The 23,887-nt window shown below is 28.3% G+C and overlaps 1 protein-coding gene across 1 annotated transcript; it reads right to left on the bottom strand.

Annotated features, from left to right (window-relative positions):
• Positions 1–241: 241 nt before the first annotated feature.
• LOC145191062 (26S proteasome non-ATPase regulatory subunit 1-like) lies at positions 242–22,251 on the bottom strand. Its single transcript, XM_090065975.1, has 31 exons — positions 22,044–22,251; positions 20,888–20,931; positions 19,962–20,035; positions 19,807–19,870; positions 14,688–14,793; positions 12,545–12,687; positions 11,540–11,602; positions 10,995–11,072; positions 10,733–10,798; positions 10,278–10,477; positions 10,039–10,093; positions 9,618–9,755; positions 7,651–7,818; positions 7,416–7,515; positions 6,862–6,935; positions 6,418–6,478; positions 6,135–6,185; positions 5,830–5,906; positions 3,904–3,963; positions 3,585–3,644; positions 3,373–3,468; positions 3,126–3,190; positions 2,878–2,992; positions 2,632–2,688; positions 2,451–2,510; positions 2,113–2,215; positions 1,467–1,636; positions 1,183–1,356; positions 827–1,075; positions 570–645; positions 242–373 (listed from the first exon to the last, which is right to left on the bottom strand). The coding sequence occupies exons 1-31, from the start codon at positions 22,060–22,062 to the stop codon at positions 297–299; spliced, it is 2,943 nt and encodes a 980-aa protein (XP_089922101.1). The 5' UTR covers positions 22,063–22,251; the 3' UTR covers positions 242–296.
• Positions 22,252–23,887: the final 1,636 nt, after the last annotated feature.

Raw genomic sequence — 23,887 nt, 5'->3', positions numbered from 1 at the left:
AGCTCAGTTTGGTTTGCTCTAGCTAAAAAGAAAACTGTTTCACGTTTTTTAATTTCACCCTCTTTAAATTCGCAGTAACTCTTAAAAAGGCATAAAAAAGGACTAATATTGACGCCGTTTTCCAGCGGTGCAAACGTCTCAAAACCTTTTGATGAAGTTATAGAATTAAAGATCAGCTTATCTACTTATATAAATAAGTTATTTTTTATAAATACATCATTAAAAAAAAACTACACGAAGATCGCAATTTAATTGTGTGCCTTAACAAAAAAAAAACAATATCGAATTAGAAAAGTTTAAACTTCTGTATATTCGAACGGCTCTGGAGGCTCCGGTTCCTCATCCTCATCGTCAGCAGATGACGTAGTAAATGCTATGGAGAAAAAACCAATTAAACTTATTAAAAAATTTGCATATTTTAATAGGGAATTCTCTAATCTTATACCTAATAGTTTAATTCAAACGATCATAAATAACATGCTATTATAATATAAATATATAAGATAAATAACATAAAAAGCAGTTAAACATTATTGTGATAATGTGAAGTGTTAAACATTATTGCGTACCAGGCAGAGGTTCAATTAAATCTTCTATTTCGTCGTTTTTTGTGTCTCTCATTATTATGATTCCTCCAACTGTTATCTAAAAGTTATTTTTTACAAAACAAGAATTTTAGATAACAAGCATTCGGGAAAAACAAACTATATCTATTTTGCCTGCATGAAAAGTTTCCAAGGTTCCATACGTTAGAATTAATACGAAAAAATGGACAGATAAAAAAAAAAAACTGTTTTAAAAAAAATGATCAGATAATAAAACTTACTGGTTTTAACGGCTGATAGCGACCGTCCGTAGGGATGGATAACTTCTTCAATTGAGCAGGCATAACTCGAGCTGGATTTTCTATGATCTCAAAATCTGGCTCTTCCTTCTTTTTATCTTTTGCATCTTTACTTTCCCCTTTTTCACTTTCGTCAGTATCCTTTTCAACGTTCTTCTCGGACTCTTTTTCTTTATCAGATCTCAAGTCCGATTCCGGCTTTATCTCACTTACATTTTCGGAATTTCGCTCCTGAGTTAACGCAAAAGTTAATATCAAACCGCAGAAAAACAAGCTTAGAATGTCGAAGCATAATTTGCCAGTATAGGTGAAATAAAATAAACAACAAAAACTCAAACCAGTTCCATAGGCTCTTCCGTCTGGTCTTTTTTTTGTCGAGCTTTGGCTTTATGAGTAATTGACAAAATAGCTGTGCTAACTTTCTCTTTTTCTTCTTTCTTCGGAGGTTGCAGTGGTTCAGGATATGCAAAAGTTGATGGTTTAGCATTTGAACGTAATTGAAGTTTGGGCATCTATGAAAAACCACATTTTACGACAGAAATAGACAAGTTTGTATACAGAAGGCAAGTAGTGAGTCATAAAATATGAAAAATATCACGTTAAATGTTTAAACTTAGATAACCTTTAAATTTGTATTTAGCCCAATTATACACGTTGGGGTGAATGCTAAAGACAAGAAATGCGAAAGTGGGAACCAATACCAAAATTGTGAAAAAACAAAGATCCCAACAATGCTCGGCATGTGATTTTGTCCAGCTCGCGATTGTAAAGACACAGTCGCATTCCTACCACCTAAATTCAAAATGTTTTTTAAAAATTTGTGGACACAAAAAAAAAGTGTAATCAGAAAGTTCAGATTTGTCTAACGATAAGGATCAAATAAAATCAGCTACCATCCTAAATATACATCAATATCACTTAGTGCCTACCATTTCAGAAAACGGCTCCGAAATTTGTCTTACTAATTAATGGTTTAAAAATCAAATAGTTTCTTAAAATAAAATTAAGACGATGTGTAACGGATAGAAAAAAATGAGATATTTAAAAATAAGAAGCTCGTTGCACTGGAACACGAGTAAAATGCAAATAATTATTTAAAAACATGATCTCATTCTAAAACTAATAGAAACTGTCAATCAAGTATTTTTTTTAGCCAAAAAAGAAATTTAACCAATTGAATGCAAACATAATTTAAAGTTAATTTGGTTTATCAAGAAAGCTAATGAAAATATTCAAGAACTTTCGAAAAATATTTTTTTTCCTTTCACCTGCATCAATAATCCCTTGCGCAAGAATAGCACCAAACTTAGAAATACTATCTTCATGCTTATCAGCAATTATAGTAGCGTACGACTCTCTAATTTGCTTTACCTGAAAATTTTATATAAAAAAAAAAGATCAGTTAAAATTTTAACACTAAAAAATTAACAGCGATAAATTTAAAAAATTAACTGCAAAACTTTAACTTTAACATTTAGCTACTATTTAATTTTTGGTAATCCATGGCAATAATTGGAAAATAAAATAATTGAAAAATAAAATAAAAAAAAAAAAAAGTAAAAACAAGGGAGATTCTGAACACTATGTGAACTCAATGTGAATGTACCTTGGGACATATAACTTCTGTTTGTTGGATGGTAATCAATGCAGATGCAATTAAAGCATACTAAGAAAAATCAACAAAAATATGAAATCAAAAATCTGTAAAGTAAACAATCATTTAAAAAACTTGAAAACATTAGGAAACATTTCAATTAAAGTCAACATGTAACAAGTCTTCAACCCACCTGCCTGACATAATTGACTGAATCTTTTATCAAAGGTTCTATCAGACTGATAGCTTCCTAAAAAGATAAAGCCTACAATTTTATTACCTTTCGAAACTGATAAATAACATCAGAGTAGAAATAATAGTAGAAAAACGAAGAATAAAGCTGACTAAAAAAAAGAATAATGTTCAAAAATGAAAAATAATCTTCTACATTATACTTTGAATCAATCACTCAAGCCTCTTAGACTTGCAACATAAATACCTTTGATCCTGTGCCTGCACAGGCAATTCCAAGAGCCATTGCTGCTCCACATCTAACATGAGGATTATAGCTTTCTGAGAGTAATGATACCACACTAGGAACTTGGTCAGGAGTTCTAAATTAGAACACACATTTAATGCTAGAATGGTAAGAAAAAAATAGATATAAAATAGTATGACAAAGCACAAACAAAAACATAGTGTTAACAGTAATATTTAAGCCAATTTTTTATGTAAGGATTGGTTTACTTAAAAAGCAAGAAGCCCAAAGATTGAACAGCAGCTCTTCTTACATCATCATTCACATCACTCACCTAAAATCCAAAATAACCATTAAGCATTTATATACACCCCATCTATCTTACAACATTTTTGTCAATTCACCCCTCCCCTCCTACAAAATTAAACCTAACCAAAACAAACTAAAAACAAAACAACAGAGGAACAAGTAAAAAAAAGCAACACAACAAAAAATAATAATAACAAAAACACTGACAGCAACATGAAGGAGCTTTCTAATAGCTTTATTATTTCCTGTTCCTGCATAGGCCATTGAAATTGTATACATAGCACTTCTTCTTAAAATGGCATCCTGAAATATAAGTGAAAAAAATATATATGCAAAATGAATATATATGAAATAAATAATAAATAAATATATAAAAAAGTGACAGCTTGTTTTTTTAGTCTTTACTTTAAAAGATTTACCTTGTCTTGAAGTAGAGTTTCAATGAGAGTATCAGCTTCCTCCATCCTGCCATACATGACCTGTTAAAAACTCTGTTAGTATCATGTGAATATTTAGACATTGCAAAAATATTTTATTCACATGTAAAAAGAAGCCTTTAATTTTTTTAACTGACATAAAAACTAAAAAAAATAAAAATAGATTAGTATTTCATTTATCTTAAAATAACTGATTTCTTAAAAAGTGCTCATAAAATAAATGAACTCTTAAAAAGCACTCATAAATTAAAAAAAAAAGACTTTTAGCTGTAAATAAAAAAATGTTATAAATAAAACCTACCAATGCAATGCCTATGGCTAAACCTCTTAAGATCTTTTCATGTTGGGTTTCTTTAGCATACTAAAGTGAAAAAGAATGACAACATTTTTTATTCAAATAAAACCCAAATGTTTGTGATATGGTTACAAATTCAGCATTATTTTGAAATGTGGGTTATTCCATTAGTAATGAAGCTTTTAAAAACAAATTTGATAATGCAAAAATTAAAAAAATATACCCTTTTAAAATTCTTTTATTTTAGTATGAAGTTTAAATTGAAATGGATATATTTTGAATTCAAGACTCTTAAATTGGTTTCAAAGCTTTAAAATGTTTGATAACCTGATAATGACAGATCGGCAAAAAATGGGCAGTCAACTTCCCATTTAAATTAAGTGTTTCTCATGGTGTGAAACATTAGAATGTTTGGCATAACATCCTAACAAAAGGATATTTTGCCCAACATTCTCTCCAGTACATGTAGCCTCTCTTTAAACTTTTGAAATAATCCTGATCTTTGTTAACCTCAGTGGCTGCAGTTCCAAGAACAAAAATGCTGAAATGATTGTGAACTGGATCATAAATTTAACATATTTTATTTATTGCTGTTAAATCAGTGTTGTTGTCTTGAAACTTCCAAAACAAATGCACATGAAATGCTATGTAATACTTCCAAAAACATTTTTTTTAGCCAATAAAAAATTATTGAAAACTATTTTTAAAACTTTTAGTAAAAAAGGGTGATTGATACTTTTTTTTTACTGAAACCTGTGGGCAGAGGTGTGTGTGGGGGAGGGGGAAGGGGGAAGGGACCTTCAATATTATTAGTATATTAGTATTATATATCCCTTTCTACACACACATGGTCAACAGTGCATGTTTTGTGCCCAACCATATATACCAGAACAATAACTCTTTTGTTACTGCACAGCATTTGTTTTAAGCTCATTATGAGACCCAAACTCTGCCTTAAAAGACAATCTGTGTATGTGATTTTAAAATGTAACTTACATCTTAAAGCATATAAAATTCAACCAGGTTGAAGGTGACAATGTTTATGCCTTAACAGTTTGATAATTTTTTCAAATTTTATTCAGTGACAATGCAAATTTCCACTTGAACAGCCATGTGAATAAACAAAATTGTTATTACTGGTCAGTAGAAAACTCTAAACAGAAACATGAACAGCTGCTTCCTAGCTCAAAGGTTATTGTTTGTTTTGCATAATGTCTGCCAATCCAATAATCAGCCTTTACTTCTTTGAAGATTGTAGAGGTTGAGCACTAATTATAAATACAGAGTATTACTACAAAACAATTTCAAATTAACTAGCTCCATCTTTACAACAGTCTTATGATTTCAATACAAGAACATGGTTTCAACAAGATGACACCACTTGTTAAATAAAATGATTCAATTAAAGCTTTTAAGGAAATATCCCCCAACAGGCTGATAACATGAAGAGTTGATGTTAACTGGCTATCATGCAGTCCAGATCTGAATTCTCTGAAATATTTTATGGGGATTTCTTAATGAGAGGATGTACAAAAATAAGCTGATGACAACAACTTAATAAAGCAGAATATAACTGCACCTTTTAAACTACATCCAACATTTCTGGACACCTTGTACATACAATGCACAATAGTGAAATATTGCCGTAAACATTCTGAACAATAGTATAAACCCACATTAATTAGGCTGACTCAATACTCAATAAAATGAGTAATTAAAACAGACATTTGGTTTTTAAGATAATTAAAAAATCAAAACACAATATGTTTGTGAAACTTAAGAATAATCAACACAATCAATTTTGTTATCATTCAGAATTAGCAGTTGAAATTGCAATCTAACAAGGAAAAAAAATAAATAATAAACACATAAACCTTAAAGTTAGAAATAGGGAAATAAGAATCGAAACAGGGATAAAACTTTTAAACATACCATCACCATATCCTCAATAGCTTGATCAGATTTTGAACCTAACATAACAAGCCCCATTCCTATGCCTGCAGCCTCACCTAATAAAAAAACAGCCCAGTTATTACAACAGGAGTTTATATAACTATACTTAGACATGTCTGATATAAATATTTCAAAAAAGAAAATTAAGAAAAAATGAAATTTATCTGAACACAAAAAAATTATGTAAGAATATTTTAATTGTGATTTAGAAATAGCTAATTTGTACTTTTTAAATATGACTTAACTTATTATTAATTTTATGACATAAGTTATTACTAACATACCAGTAACTGCATCATCTTGGTAAAGGTTAAACTTCAATTGTTCATAAATATCTTAAAGAAATATTTCTGACATAATATATGGAATCACCAAATTAACAGTTGAAAACATTTTCATATATTTCTGTAATTTATTTTCAAGAAAACCCTACAAATAACTTTACAATATCACAACTTACAAATAAAATGCTATTTATTTGAAGATTTTAGTCATTGTAACAAGTTGATTTTGGAAGTAGCAACATCAAAAACATAATTAGTTAACTTTGAATAATTTATACAATACCATTTTGCTGTGTACCCATTGCAGCAAGACCTAATCCTAATGATCCACCATGACGTACCATCTAATAACCAGAAATTTAAAGAAATAGCAAAAAATTATAAAAACAAAACAGTTTATAATGTAACACACAATAACAAAATTTGTTAATGCAAAAAATGAAAATGATTTATGCAGTGCAATTGCAGTTAATTCCTGCACAATAAATTGTAATTGCTTAAATTAAATTGCACTTGAGAATCGCATGTATAATTAAGATTTTATTAAAATTAAACACACTTTCACTAAAATTTTTTTAAAAAACCTGTGTATCTTTTTTTGAATACAGGATATTCTTCCCTAATGCAGAAATACTAAAATATATTCAATATCTGTAACAGAATAAACAGTTATATGATTAAATAATTTTACTCAGAACAATGAAAAAAATTTCTAGGAACTGCTTACATCAGTTGTAGCATTTTTAAGTTGCTGTAGGAGGTACTCTTTTATACTGTTCCCATGGTTTGCATGAATTAACCCTAAATGAAATAATTAAAATTGTATTGAGAGGCAAAAACAAAATCTCATTCTAATAACTCATTATTTTTACAGTTTAATAATAATACTAAATATTCAGTAGAGAAAAATATTTTATAACCGCTGTAAAACCCATGTATAAATCAACGTGTTGTATAAGCCAATTTCTAATTTTAAGTATGAGATTAAATAAATATTGCCTCGTTGTTAAACTTTGGATTGATTACATATTGAACACAATTTGATTCATGTAACTTCCTACTCTTCAGTAAATCTTTTATTTAAAAAAAAAAATTGTAAAAGTTGCTGCACTGCACTATTTGTGTTTTTAATAAAAAAAAAAAAAAATTTTTTTTATGAACTTTGTTATTTAAAAACATTTTGAAAATTTTTTCTACAGAATTCTAAAATGTCATATATCTCTAGAAAGTTTTCATTTTCTACTTCACTTATTCCAAACTGACAACAAGGAAATAAGGTACCTAAAGCATACAGTCCACCACCTTCTTGATAAGCACTACCTGCACCACCATCTTTAGGAAGATAAGAACCCATCAACTTTAATGATTCCTTCTCATGACCCTATATAAGTAAAAACTTACAAACAGGACTTTCTTTAAATATTTTAAACTTACAAAAAAAAAGTCAATGTAACAATATAAAAAACTAAAGAATTTTAACCAAAATTCTTATGAAGAAAGAGAAAAAAAAAGTTACCTTATGAATAACCCCTAAACTAGCAGTAGCAGTAAACTTTGCCCAATTTGTTGCTCTTGCTAGCCACTCAAGGTTATTTCGAAGGAATGTGTCGCTTGTTGTACCACAATGCATGAAAGCATTTGCAATAACAGTTGCAGAATGACAAATTGAGTTTCGAACTATTTCCTTTAAAATATGTTCATAATTAATATTATAGCAAATGATTATCATTCTTCACTAAATAAGTTAAAATAACTAAAAGATAGATAGTTAAAAAAGAATAGAAGATCCTTGTTGAGCTGTAAAGAATAGAGATAAGGATCCTTGTTGAGCTGTAAATGATGAGAGAAAAAGTTTCTAATGAAAATGCAAATGAATTAAATAGTAAATTTTATTCATTTGCATTTTCATTAAAAACTTTTAATTTGTAATGATTTATCAAGACAAGTAAAATTCAAGCTTTAGAAAAATTTTAAGAAAAAATTTTTACTTTTAAAAATTAAATTTTAAAAACTGATAATTGTATCAAATTGAGCATATAATAATAAAATATGCTCAGGTTTAATGGAAAATTAGTTAAATAAAAAATAACCTTATTATGAATAAATTTTTTTTTAAATTTGAAAGAAAAAATCTAGAAATGGAACTTGAGTTGAGACATGCACCAGAAAAAATCTGTGCGTGTTCTGATGTGGTGTTTAGGAAAACCGTACATCATTTGAAATAGCCCATTGTTTTAAAATGTGATTGTATTAATGTTGTTCAAAACTTAAACAACTCTGTTATTAAAACAATTTGCTTTAATTAAAGTGTCATCAAATCAAGATAAGAAGCGAGAAAAAATTTTGCATTTTCTCGTTGTAAATCCTGGTGTATCAAACAAAAAAATTTTTAAAGAGCTGCAGATTGCTTTGAGAACAGTGCACAGCGTTGTGAAACCATTTAAGGACACTGGTACAATCATAAGAAAATCAGGAAGTGGAAGAAAAAAATGTTTTTTTAGACGAGATCTTGGTAAAAAGGTAAAAGATGCCTTAGACAGAAAACCGGAGATTTCTGTTCGAACATTAGCGAATAACTTTAAGACAAGTGCTTCCACTATACAAAGAGTAAAGAGAAATTGTGGTTATAAATCTTATAAAAAGAAAAAAGTTCCTCGTCGTGAAGAAAAGCAAGAAAATGTCGCAATTTGATGTTCAAAGCTGCTCTATAAAAAATTATGTGCTAAAAAATCTTGTTTGATTATTGACGATGAAACTTATTGTGCTGCATATTTCCGATCTCTTCCAGGACACCAATTTTATTCAGCAATTAATCGCAAGAAACTGAATTCCAAATATAAATGCATTGGAATGCAAAAATTCGCTAAAAAATTTTTAGTTTGGCAAGCAATTTGTGAATGTGGTAAAAGATGCTCTTGTTTTGTGACTACGGGAACGATTAACACCAAAATATACATAAAAGAATGCTTCAAGAAACATCTTTTGCCATTTTAAAGAACACACAAGGGTAACCCGATTTTTTGGCCCAATTTAGCATCATGTCACTACTCTGGGACAACTTTAAACTGGCTTAGAGAACATAAAGTAGATTTTGTTGAAAAACACTGCAATCCACCAAATTGTCCCGAACTACGCCCTATGGAAAGATATTGGGCTCTTGTCAAACGAAAACTAAGGTTCAATGTAAAAGAACACTAAAGAACACCAAAAACACTAAAGACTTAAAAAATAAATGGATGAGAGCTACCAAGAAAGTCCAGCCGAAGACTGTGCAAAAGCTGATGTCGAGTGTAAAACGCAAAGTTTGTGCATTCTCATGTACAAAACTTCACAAACTTTCTTAAGTGAAATTTAAAAATATTAATATATGTACTTTCAAAATATTCATAACATTCAATATCGAAATACAATAGTTAGATAAATATCCTTTATAATGTCAGCACAGATTTTTCTGGTACATATCTTATTCAAATAAATACTGACCTTTGTATTTTTTAGTATAAGAAGATCTGCATGATTATTACGTATTAAAAATTCAAGATGCAGTTTTAGAGTTGTATCACCACTAAGAATTTCAATAAGTTTTTCTATTCTCAGATTATGATTATAACTACTGCTAACCTAAAAAATAAATTTAAAAAAATCAAAAACTTTCCTGACTTTTGTTGTTAAAAAGGATTAAAATAAAAAAAAAAGGTTACAAAAGATAACCTGAACAATTCTGAACACAAACACACAAACACACAAACACACACACAAACACACACACACACACACCACATAGGCACATAGCCATGCTTTAAATTATCAACTAGGTTTAAAAAATTTTTAATATAATGGAATTGATTCCAGCACAATTAACAAAAAATTAAAAACTAAGGTCATGAATAAAAATGAGACTTACAGTTGATTCTTGTATTACCATGCTATCCCCAGTTTTCATAGGTGTATTAGTAACACTGAAATATCAAAAACAATAAAAAATTAATAGCTAATATAGCTTAAACAATCACTAGAAGACAAATGAATTTAAGGAGATTTAAAATAAATCTATTTAGTGAACCAGCGTGCTCTAGATGTTAACAAAACAATCAAATGTTAACAAAACAATCAAAATAGAAACAGGAAAATTTTAAACTTTACTTCTCAGCAGATTCATTAGTTGAAGGTAGAGGAGTCGAAGATTTAAATGAATTTCTAATGCCTAGTAAAAACTGTTGAGATGCATTTTCATACAAATCAAAAGCTATCTGATATCCCATTAGACTATCATTCTCACTGTTTTTGATAAGTTTTTCTAAAATATCTGCTACTGAGTCTGGATCATCAAGAAAGATCAAACACTAAAAAGAATAGAAACCAGGCTTTCTAAATCTCTGAAGAAAATTTCTTTTGTGGCAAAAAATTAAAATATAGCATACACTTAAATATATAATATATACTTTAATATATAATATACATTTAAAAATATAATATAAATTTGAAAAGACTATTTCACTTTAAAAACATCTAATTCAAAAATATAATAAAAATAAGATAAAAAGAAAAAGAATCATGGACGAAGAATAATAGTTTTCACTTTATCTTCATTTATTTACCTGTGTTACACTGATATGATCAGGTGTTGACAAATTTAAATAAAGTTTTACTAAGACACGTAGAACCTAAACAACAAACAAATGATCAGCACGAAATCTCAGATGTACATAATATTTGTAATAAATTTTTATGAAAAACTGTATCTTTAAACTGAAGTTAGCATCCAAATTTGACACTATAAGTATATTAAAACTGAGCCAGTTCATTTTTTATACAGCTAATTTTTTTACTTAGAAGATTGTTTAAACCAGAAAATTATACCTGGTTGCGAAAAGATCTACTTTCAATTAATGACATACAAATACCAAGTGCATAACTGAGCATCCCTTGGACATCTTCCTATAAAAAAAAAACTGTAATAATTAAAAATTGTTTTTTGAAAAAGAAGAATGAAACATTTTATTCAAGTAAATGGAAAAAAAAAAAAAAAAAAGAAAAAAGGAAAAAAAGAAAACAAAAGGAAAAACATTGTTCTTGTGAAAAATCTAAATACTTAAGATAACAAATAATCAAACATTCATTACTTTTTAAATACTTAAAATAACAAATAATCAAACATTCATTACTTTTTAAATACTTAAGATAACAAATAATCAAACGTTCATTACTTTTTAAATACTTAAGATAACAAATAATCAAACATTCATTACTTTTTAAATACATTTTTTCATCTGCAATCATTAGCAGCACAAGTATCAAAATAAAAACTTGCTAGTATAAATCTTTTCAACTGTATGGCGCATAAGTCTTACATTTTAAAATTATTTTTTAAAATGACAATATTAAAAAATTTAAAAAAGTCATACAGATTTTAAAATTGCTTGTTCGAACATATCAATTCTTCTTGTCTCCAAGGCTATACCTATTGCCTAAAATAAGAAAACTCAAGTTTTAAAAAAGTATAATACACTGCTATGAATAACTAAATTTATATAGGCCTGGGGTGGGCAACCTGCAGCTCTGAAAGTCTTTTTAACAATAAGATAAATTACACAATTATGTAAATAAACTAGTAACTATAATGTAGCAGAATCTTAAATTGAGCCCTGAAGGAAAATGAGAAATGATTTGTTATTTCAAAAGTTTTTTAAAACAAAAGCTAAAGATAAAAGATTTTTTTTTTAATGAAGATTTTTCAGAAAAGAAGAACGGGGAAAGAAAAAAGATTTTTCTATAAGAAAAAATATAATTTCTTTTTATGCAAGTAAAAGATAAATCTAATATCTGAACTATCCTCCTTCAATGAATATAAAAAAATATTTCCCTTCAAAGAATATAGCATTAAGAGATTTAAATACTAAACATATATCTTATTGCTTCCATTTTTTGAAAACTATTCAAAGAGCTTCCTTAATTTATGCAAATTCATTTTTGTTGTTACAGAATTCTGTAACGCCAAGGGGAGAAACTTTTGCAAAACCAGTAACTCCATATCCATTCCATATCTAATTGTTCTCTATCCCCACCAAATTAAGAAATCAATTTGAAATTCATCTGTGTAGTCTGTCTGCTAAAGAAGCTTGTAAGTTGACATTTTAAAATTTACAATTCATGCATGAACACATATCTTTTTTAACCAACTTGACAACAAAATAGGATTTCCAAATAATTACGGTGATCATTTTAAAATAAAATACATTAGTAATTAATCATTTGCCTAGAAAGTGTGCAAGATTTTGTTGCAAAGAAATATTGTAAAAAATTGTTTATCATTAATTCCTATGGAAAAAATAAGTTTTTAATAATTAAATATAAAGATATATTGTAAAGAAATGTTACTTGTAGAATCCTTTGGTAGTAATGTGGTTTACCTGTTTAAACTTTTTATCATCAAAGCATCTTTGAAACATTCTATCAACAATGTTCACAAGTCTTTTATCTATTTTTTCTTCATTACCATCAGCGCTTTCTGCAGCTTTAACGCGAAGATGTGTGTACATATCTATACACTTTGCTAAAAATATAAATGATAAAGCTAGTATATTCTAAGTAAATAAATTAATTGCATCCATTACATTTTGAGCCTAATAAACATTCAAGTAATTTGTTAAATGGTGCAGTTAAGAAGATAAATATTTTATAATTCTGTATATTCTTCTGCATAAAATCACTTTCTAAAATTAGTTAACAGACTGGAATTAAACAAATTGGGTATCTAGCATGGAATTCATAGCAGGCTATTTAAACATGCAACTTGAATAACTCAGTTAAATTTGAACTATTTGATTATCAAATATTTGAACTCATAAAACTTGAAGAAAAAATGATGAAATTGTAGGGGTAAAAGATTTAAAAATTGACAAGTTTGTTATAAGTCCCTTTGAGGTTTTAGTGCTTGAAGCATGTATTTGAATTCTGGAGCAACTTCATCTGTCCTCTAAACTTTTATCAGAGTAGAAAAAGCCACCACTTCATCAAATCATTCCATCTTTTATTTAGGATCCATACAATGATCACCAAAGTCATTGATTCAAACAAAGGCTGCAAAAAAAACTGACTTAAAAACTTTTTTTTACTATACAAATCTGGGATCAGTTGGTTGAATATTTAATAGCACAAATGCTGGATCCAGCCAAAAAAGGCCTTTTCTTCAAGTAATGGAAAGTTCTTTGCATTTTATCCTCTTCATCAAAATCAGAAAAAACTTTTATGAGTTAGGCAGCTCAGTCACATGTAATTGAACAAACCTTTATGTAAACAATATTGAAAAACTTGTTTAGGGCCGAGAAGTTTGAGATTGTCAATCTTTAATTTGTCAGTATTAAATTGTTTTATATTCTCAAATAATTATTGTGCTTTTTAAATAACTTAGTTGAAGATATTAAACTTGATAAATTTGTGAAGCTTGATCAAATGAAAATAAAACTTTTTAAAGAAAACTGGAACCTACTAAGGAAACAAATCAAAACTAATTAAGTGTAAAGGAGAGCATGCTCTCTGCACAACAAAAAGTAATTAATATCCAGCCAATATCAAACAAAAAATTTAAAGGAGGCTGGGTAGGGTGACACACAAATAGGGGAAAGGTACCTATGATGGCATGGCGCCTATGATGGTATACTGATCTTATTTCCAAAAATTGATTTTGGTGCATAAGTGAAAGGATGTTCATGTGTGCATTAGTATTTAATTACTTCTGGTGAAAATTTGTCCCTTTGGCACAAATAATGTTTTTGTAATCAACATACATAAATTTTGGCATGTGTTGTTGTAGTTTTAATGCAAACAAACAAATCTTTGTGTAAACAATTTTGAAAAACTTGTTTATGCCTAAGTATTGGATTGATTTATATTCTCAAACAATTATTATGTTTGTTAAAAATCTCTATTAAAACTTATTAACTACTCAATCCTAATAGTCATTCAGAATTTAAGGATTCAAAATGAATCTTTCAATTCTTACAAATCATGGTAATTACTTTTTTTAAGGTAACAATGAACTGAGAAAATCCATACTTTTACAATATTTTTGAATGTTTCTTTGGAAAAATCGATGACTAATAGCTTATAGTTATAACCACCTCTTTTTTAAAACAAGATTCCCTTTTTATGCTTTTGTTTAACACTTTGATAAAATAAGTAATTCTAAATCTCTTTTAAGTCATAAAAACTCTGTGAAACTCTTCCATGCATCATTAGGTTAACATTAATGGTAAAGAAACAAATAAGACAATAAAGTAAATAAAATGAACCAGAACTGAGTGAAATATTTTTAAACAATGATAATAAAAAAAAAAAAAAAAAACACTGAACATAAAAACAATTTTAAGATTTTTATTCACCCATTTTATCAACATGTTTTTATCAACATGTTTTTATCTTATGTTTTTCAATCACATAAGTCTGTTGTGATTTGTTAAAGTCATATTAATGAATATTCTTTACACCATATAATCATACAAACTGAACCACAATTCTTCCCCTTAAAAAAAAAACTCAATATAAAATTATTACCGATAGTAGTTTCCACGTATTCTGAATGACCATTAACATTAAATAAATTTCCAGCTCCTAAAGCATACAAAACTGAGTCTTCAAATGAACCAAGATGATAATATACCTAAAAAGAAACTCCTTTTTCAAAATTTACAAACAAAGAAATAGGCAAGAAATTTTTTTTAACAAAAGAACTGATAAACAACCAAACATACAAATAAATAAACAAACATAAACAAAGATGTAAGACTTATGGGTTTAAAAAAATTATAACTTTGCGAAATTACTTTTTTAATTTTCTTGCTTTTGTATGTAATCCAGCATTTCTCAGAGATTAAAATAGTAAAGCATGATATCCAATAAATTAGTAAAACATGAATCAAAACTCAGAGATAATTATGGCAATATCTTAATGTTAGCATATTTCCAGCTAATAACAGGTTTCTGAGCCTAATAGTCTTTAAAGAACTAGATCAACCAGCAATCTTCTAGGAAAAGGTCCTAAGTGCACTAACACAATGGTGGAAACTGTATTACAGAGGGTGCTTTTAGATTTATCTTCATCTACCCATTAACAAAGTTTCAGACTACTTGAGAGATACATTCATATATATATATATATATATATATATATATATATATATATATATATATATATATATATATATATATATATATATATATATATATGCATATGTATATTATGTAAAAATATAAGAATACTGTAAGAGAGTATTTTGGAGTGACAAATTGAACTTTTACTCAAAAAGAATTTACATTTGCCAAAGCGACAGAGAGATGTTACCAGAGTGTGAGGTGCATAGAGTAAAGTATGGTGGTGGTGGGAGGGTCAATCAAAGTTTGGGGTTGTTTCTTTAACTCAGGAATTGAATATATTTAAAATTGATTGTATAATGAAAAAGAATACAAAATGAATTCTTGAACAAGTTGCAGTTCCATCTAGGTTGCAATTAGATGGTGCTGGATTAATTTTCCAGCAGTAAAATGCTCCAAAAACATAGTTTCAAACTATGCAGAACAAAAGGCAAGTTAAAATATTTTGAAGAGCATGATTTTACCTCACCAAAGCACTGATTTTTATCCTATTTAACTTTTGAGAAAAGCTGGACAAAAAAGCTTGTGATTGGTGTCAGCTAATAAAGGAAAATATATGGAAAATCTTGTAAAAAAAAAAATTACTTGTAGTATAATGGGTGCTATACTTTAAAATATATATATTTTTTAAAAGGAATTTTTTCCATGAATATCATCAACTATCATTATTAGTTCATTTTGAAAAGTTTCTAATTACTATTTTTAAAACATCTGATTCCTGATTAATGATTTTAAAACAATTTTACATTTAGGCAATCTAAGTAATTTGTCAAACAGAGTTAAACATGTAAAGTATTACACTGTTTTTATGTAATTTTTTTTTTTTTAATATTAGCAATTATTATTTTAGGACTGTCTCCACTATGAAAAATGTAAACATACACTAGGAAGCAAATTTTGATGAAATTTGATGAAAGTTGTTTTTACTTTTGGATCCTTATACAGAAAAACACTTTGGTTTTTGCTTCAATAGTTGTGAAGATTCTACAGTTTGCTGATCTTGCTTGAAAACAAAAAATATTGTACAGTGTGAGAAAAAAAATGACAAACATAAACACTGTTCTGTGTATATTTCTGCTGTAACATTGACATTTGTAATTAAGGCTGGATTCTAAACATTGTAGGCATATGCATGCAAGCTCAACTGGTATGGATATCTATTGTGAAGTAAATTAGTTTTGTAAGCAGCTTTCAAACTCTTTGCAGAGCTGCCAATATATAGTCAGTTGATGTTATTCAAACTGCTTGAAAATTCCAACAAATCTGAACTGAAATAGAATTATTTGTCTGCTGTAAAGTACTGAAAATAAGATAAAACAAGCAGTTCTGCACCGCTTTTAAAAGACCCAATTCTCTAACTAGATTATCAAAGACCTCACTGTTCCTAATTACTGGAGTTGATCTAATTGTGGGGTTACAGGATATACCTCCTGACTTCAAAAATGCAACTCACAAAATCAGGCATTGGGAGAGGCCAGAGAAAATAGAGTTCAAAATTTTTTCAGTCATTTTCAGCATTTTTACAAGATGAATTTTTCTCATAAGTGAGGAGATATAAAGATTAATACTAATATGCACCTTTGGAAAACCTTATTATTCTTTAACTAACATTCTGAAATATTTAATGATAAATTAAACATTGCATCATTAATGCTTGTTATACTCACTTATGTCAGGTACAAAACCAGATAAATAATGAAGCACATTAATTTTAGATTTTAAAAATCAAATTGAACATAATATTCCTATCACAATAATTGCTTTGAATTAAACTCAACAAGACAATTTTCAAATTTTCCCCCATATTCTGGATGACTTTTGTCTTTCTTAAATCTCTGCCACTGGCCTGTGAAGATGTGGTGAAGAGCTTTAGTGCTTTGTTCACTGTAGACTCCAAGGAGAACAGTTTTTTCTAGTTATAAAATGTTCAATATGATGAAAAACTATATGAATTTTTGGTGTTGTTGAGATGTCAGTTGTGAGAAAAAGTATTCTATATTCTTTGATTCTTAGGTTGTAATCCTTGCTCAATTTGTTTCTAAAGCATGCTTCAACCACATTGCTGAATTTTCTAATTAGTTCAATGAGTAGAATAGTATTTTTCTTGTCAGCACAAAGTATAAGGTAATCAACACTCTTGAGAATCTTTCTGCAATCAGCTGACCTCCATGAAAAAGTTGAGGTGATATGAATAGAAATCAACCATTCAATAATTTCAGGCCATTTTTTTTCAAGGCCTTGAGGACATGGTTAACTACACCCATCATTATGTGGAGCTCCACGGGAGGGACAGCATCAATGATTAGGAGACTGTCAAAATTTTTGAACAAAATTGGAGCTTGCACAGCATTAGAAAAATCTCTGGCTCTTTAACATCTCCACCAGACTTCAAAAAGGCTTCATTGACCTTTTTTAGTGTGCCTATTGTCCAAGAAGATCCTCATTTTTCCAGTTCTTTGGCACTGACATCACACCAGCAGCACGGATGCATACCAGAATGAGACTGAAGGCCACAAAGAATATTGGCCATTTTCATGTCACAAGAAACAATAAACTGAATTTCCTGAGCTTGAATAAGATTAAGAATGGTTTTGACATTACCATAAATTTCTGGCACATCTTCTCCAAAGACTAATTGCACTTGGCACTTCACACCAGAGTATTTTGAAGATTTTTGATGCAGCTTGATTATTTTCAGGTTTCCTTTTCATTACTCCAAGATTGACTTTCGAAAACCCACCCCCACCATCTATTCCAATATCTGTGATGAAATTCACAAAAGAATTTGATATTTTTTCTGAGAGAAACTCATGGATGTGTTTTAATATTTTACAATGAACGATGGTACAAAAAGATCTTAGCTCTTTATTGATATAGCACAGAACAGTTGTTACAACAAATTCATCTGAGATTTTGAAACTTAGTGGGAAAGTTAGCTTCAACAGGTCTTTCACTTGCAACAGAATTCAGAGTGGATGCCAGTTTTAACATTTTGTTGTTTGACAACCCAGTATTTAGCTGAACCTGTGCCAACTCATGTGCTGTTAGGCAAGTTAACATTGTTGGTATTTTCAAAGCTTGGGATGGTCCTGTGGATGATTTAATAAAAAATTACAAAATTACATTGTAGACAGTTATAAAATAAAACAGCTAACATATATTATTACGTATACATTACCTAATAAAACTGGAAAAGGATTTCTTCCTTGTGGTTGTTTCAGACAAATTGTACCCTAGGAGATGATGGCAATGAAAAAAGAGCATTTTTCGCATTCATATTTGTTACAAGCTAATCCTTTATAGCAAATTCAGCAAGATTTTCACAAAAGGTAGTTGTGAAGTTGTAAGGTTTTCCTCTGCTAATCATTAAAAAAACAAGAACACCTTTTTTTGGCTTGAGATGATGGTTTTAGACTCTCAAATGATGGCTTAGCTGATGGATGTTTGGATTTTCCATTAAACCATGCTGCTTTAGATATAACACATTCACAATGAACTAAAGTCCAAATTTGTTCAGAAATATTGATTGTTGAAAAACTGTAAAATTCTGGTATATTGCATTAATTTTCATCAATAGCTTTTCTCAGTGATGTCCTACTACCCTTACAAATTCCAGAGAGTGCAAGGGTTTTCAAAATCAACCCCCTTTTTGATTACTTTTGTAATTTTTCACTTACAAAAGTCAGTCAAAACACTTGATGCTTTTTTAAAACAAAAATGCAAATTACTTTTCTACTTTCCTCATGATTTCGTGGAGGAGATATTTTGAAAAATGAGGAAAAATGCACTTTGTTGCTTTTTTGATAATCCATCAGGATTAACTTGATTTTGACCAGTACTTTAGTATTATGCTAGGGCTAGGCCAGTTTTTTTACAATTTTTAATTATTTTTAAAATGTGTACAATTTATTGCTGTAAAATGGCTCTTTTATGTAAAAGTTTATTCATATTAATTTAGTTGTTCATTGTCAAGTTTAAAGGAAAAGCTATAACATTTTAGGCAAAAAGTATTGTAAAAGGGTGTTTAACTGATGGAAAAATTGAAGAAAATTTACCAAATTTTGAACTCGATTTTCTCTGGCATCTCCCAATACTTGATTTTGGGGGTTATATTTTTGAATTCAGTGGGGTATACCCTATTTCCCCACCAAATGGTTTTCTTGGGTCTGCCAGATTAGGTCAACTCCAATAATTAGGAACAGTGACCTATTGGTTGGGAAAGCAAAGTTCATCAGATTGCAAAACTTCATCATCTTCCTCTTTTTATCATTGTTGTCCTTACCCAATGTTTCCATGTTGACTTGATCTATAGCTGGTAGAACTGGAATAGGCAAATGTTCATCATGTGTTTTAAAGAAAACATAAAGGTAGATTTCATGATTCGTTTAGTCATAAAATCAGTTTATGACTCAATGAGTCATAACTTCAATGAATCATGAGCTAATCTTTAACAGGAACATGCTAATAATTTACTATCAAAAATAATATTAATAATAGAAAAAATATTAACAATATTAGATACCTTAGATGCAACAAGAGAAGAAAGATCTTTGTGTCTAAATACTTCATTTTCACAAAGCTCTTCTCTGAAAAAAACAAAATTTCAAAAATTCTTATAAACACCTTATTTATTACCACAACAAAAACAGGATAGATGAAAAAACTAAAACAACTTACATTTTTGTTATAACCTCTGATATCTCAGCCCAAAATTGATTGACAATACTATCCAGCTTTTTGAGAGCATAATACTTAAAACAAATATAAACAAACATTTAGGCATATGGTATGGCATAAACACAATATTATTTAAAATACTAAACTCAATTCAAAATCATTAATTAAAACATTCAACAAAATTCAACCTCCTTAAACTGAATTTAAAAATACACTTTCTCTACCCTACACATTTAAGTGAAAGGTTTAAATTTTTTCACTTTTTCGAAATAGATTTAAATGCTTTTAATATTGCCATTATTATTTTTATCTCAAAAAAAAAAAAAAAAAAAAAAAAGTTCAAAATGCTCAATTTTTCTGAAGTAATAAATTTTTTATTGAGTTTTTATGTTTTTTAAGTTAAATTGATTGTAATTATAGAAACTTACTTTTTAGGTTACAAAAAATTATTTTCATATTTTGTTATAAAAGGATTCACAATTATAATATCAATGTTAAATGTTAAAATGATATTGTTTAATTATTTTATACCATTTTTTTACTCTCCCCCCCTCCCTTACACACAGTTTTTAAAATGTGCAACATAAACTCTAAATCAAAACTAAATTTTAAGGAAATTTTAATCATGTGTGCCTAAAACTGGTTCTGATAATCAAAGTCCAACAACAGTTGATCCCTCAAAGAAAGAGAAGCATTCATTAGAATCTCTAAATATATAACAAGTCCAGTGAATCAATAAAGATTATAGAGCACTTGTTGGGACCTCTAGTCATTAAGATTTAATGAGAAAAAGTTATGGAGATATATTTTCACCAAAAATCAAAAGATTTTTTTTTTCATCACAAACTTTGCCACCTTACAAACTTCTTCTATTATTCACATTATACTAACAAAAAAATATATTAATGCCAAAAAAGAAAACTAACCTTTAAATCTGACTCAGGTTCATCCAATAGAGCTATTACACCAGCTAAAAAATACAATATTTTCATAATACACAGTTTTAAAGGATAGCATCATAAACATTTAAACTTAGATTCTTATTCAAAAAAAATGCTAGCTAATTTATCAGATCAAAATTATTTATGACAAAATTACTTGAACACATTTAGTGATAATACTAATACCTCCAGTAACAATACTAAAATTTACAAAGTAAATTTACTAATGAGTAAACTTAAACTTATTGCTATTGATTTAACCTACACAAAACATGTCTTCATATGTCCCACATTAAAAAATAACAAAAATAACATAATAATTATTTCATAATTCATAAATATGAATGCATAAGAGATGTATATAATTATTAATTATGAAATACCTTGTTACATGCATATTTATGAATTAAGTTGCTAGGTGAGTACATAATTTATAATTATATATGCCCCTAGAAAGATTTATTCCTATGATCCAATACATTGTAATAGGAAACTCTTTCTGTCCCAGCCTAAGTTTAATAGTAATGGCCATTTAAACTAAAAAATAAGTAGTTTGTAAACTTTAAATATGGCTTACTTTGTTATTATCAATAAAATATTGTATAGTGTAATAAGGTGTAATGTGCTTACACCTTGGTATGTATGAAAGTATATACATATAAAATTATATTACACATAATTGTATACATAAAAAGTTGTAAATTAAACTTATTACATAATTAGCATTTTTTAACTCAGATCATAAAAGTAAAAACTCTCAATAACTGAGCAACACTAAAACTACTTTAATTTGCACAAATGATGTTATAACAATGACCCCAATATCTGAAATATTAACTTATTATATATAACTCATATAGATACAAAATGTATACTGTCTTTTTTTTTTTTTTTAGAAAAATGTATTCATGACTTCAAAATTTTTATTCTTTTAGTTAACTTCAATCTTTGATTTTTGTTTTTTGTTAAAAAATTATTTTTTTTTAAAATAAAATAAATAATAAACTAATTTGTCATTTTGAAAACCTATTTGTTCTCAGAAAAAAATATATGTTCTAGAGACTCTTGTAAACCAATTAAAAATACTTTTGGCTTTTATCATTTGTATAAAAAAAACAACTCTAAAGCAAATAAAATATACCTGCAGAAGTGAGACTCATTTTAGCATAAATTATATATTATTGTTAATTCTTTAGGTTTTATTAGATTTTCTTCCAATTATAACATAATTTTGGACAGAAAGTCAGTTTAGTGTTGTGTCACTTATTTACTTGTAACTGCTCTCGGTGCCCTTTTGAAAATTATAAACCAACAAGAAGAAGAATGGCTTATGTGAATTCGCAACAAACGATGAGAATTAGGATGACGTAAGGACATAAAGGAAATGGATGAATAAAACATCATGATAATAAAACGAGTCAAGCTTTCTATTAGTTAAAAAAAATTGTATAAATAATTCTTTACTTTTCATAATTATTTAATATTATCTTATTAACTCAAACTAGTATTTTTCTGGAAAGTTCGGAAGAATACCACAGATGAATACTATATTCTCTTGTATTATCTTATTAAAAATTGTTAGAAAATTATTTAATATTATCTAACTATTTTTAGTTATAAGTACAGACAAAAAATAGCTATAATGCTGTTTTATACCATTATTTTTTAAATGAACTTTGATTTCCTACTTTTTTGGCCGAGTATTGCTTTAAAAGGGAATTTTCTAACTTTCAAACCATTTCTTATTGAGGTTTTAGAGGAAGAGCCTCTAAAGCCTGTATGTTCTGCAATTTGGAACGAGTTTTTCGATGATAAAAGTTGTTTAATTTTTTTTTGTCGTGCAAAAATTTTAAAAATTGATTCCTCGAACGACGCAAGGTGGACTTCATCGTTTTTTATCCGCGATATTCTAAATTACAGCTTAAGCTGAAATATACTATTAAAAAAAAAAAATGCAATTGTATATTTCTAAATTGAAATTATGTTGACAAGACAGTTTTGGAAAAGTTGTTTCAAAATTGAAGTTTGGTCTGAAATTTGGTCTGCTCGTTCGTATATGTAAAGAAATGTAATGACACATGATAATGAAGCGATATTGAAAGAAATGTATGCATCAATCTTCTCGTACAAATTACTAACTCAAAGTAGACGTTAAAATTTTCACTTTCCTAAAGGAACTTCAAGTGTAAACCCTCCTTAATTTTAAAGTAATACGCTGAAAATATTTTATTTCTCAAAATCAGTAAATGTTGAACTTCAAAAACTTTCACAGTTTTATCATGCTAAATGAGCAACCCCTAAAAATAATTAGATAACAAAAAAGTGTAAAGAATTCGGTTTTAAAGGGTACCCTATAATACCCAATAAATAAATAATAATAAATGAGTTTAACACTCTAAAAATAAGAACCGCCCTAGTTATACATATGTGTGCTATAATATCATGTTGTAATGAAAGTTAATAATTTGATAGATCCAAGCTCTATCATTCAATGTTAATAAACTAAATAAAAGTCAATAGTATTTCATTTTTTCGAATGTTACGGCATTAAACGCTAAAGAACGATGAATCTCCATCGGGTAAAATTATAATAATTTTTTATAGATGGACGGAAATGCAGACAATTTGAAGTTGTTATATACATACAGGCCTGAACTGGAGAATGCATTTTTTGCTGAGAAAGAGGTTGGTAGAATTTTTTGCTGAGAAAGAGGTTGGTAGAATTTTTTGCTGAGAAAGAGGTTGGTAGATTTTTTTGCTGAGAAAGAAGTTGGTAGATTTTTTTGCTGAGAAAGAGGTTGGTAGAATTTTTTGCTGAGAAAGAGGTTGGTAGAATTGACGAGAAACATGAGAATCCAACGTTTTTTATTTTTATTAACCCTGAAAAATTTTGAAGTTTGCGGTAAAGATGGCTTGAAGCAATTTTTTTGACAGCAGGTGTTACAAAGAAAAAAAAAAAAATTTAAGATAGAAAAAACAAAGCAT

Source organism: Hydra viridissima, unplaced genomic scaffold (assembly GCF_058129835.1).
Source record: "Hydra viridissima isolate aposymbiotic clone 2 unplaced genomic scaffold, HvirCarnegie_v1 scaffold_11, whole genome shotgun sequence".
In the NCBI taxonomy this organism is placed as follows: Eukaryota; Metazoa; Cnidaria; class Hydrozoa; order Anthoathecata; family Hydridae; genus Hydra; species Hydra viridissima.
Note: the sequence above shows the minus strand (reverse complement) of the source record. Positions and strands in the feature narration are given on the sequence as shown.

Excerpts from the sequence above, each read along its gene's own strand:
- LOC145191062 (XM_090065975.1), bottom strand. Across the intron at positions 11,073-11,539 it reads AACAAGCAATTTTAAAATCT|GAAGATGTCCAAGGGATGCT; the intron begins GTATGACTTTTT and ends TTTTTTTTATAG. Across the intron at positions 2,216-2,450 it reads CAGAAGTTATATGTCCCAAG|GTAAAGCAAATTAGAGAGTC; the intron begins GTACATTCACAT and ends TAAAATTTTCAG.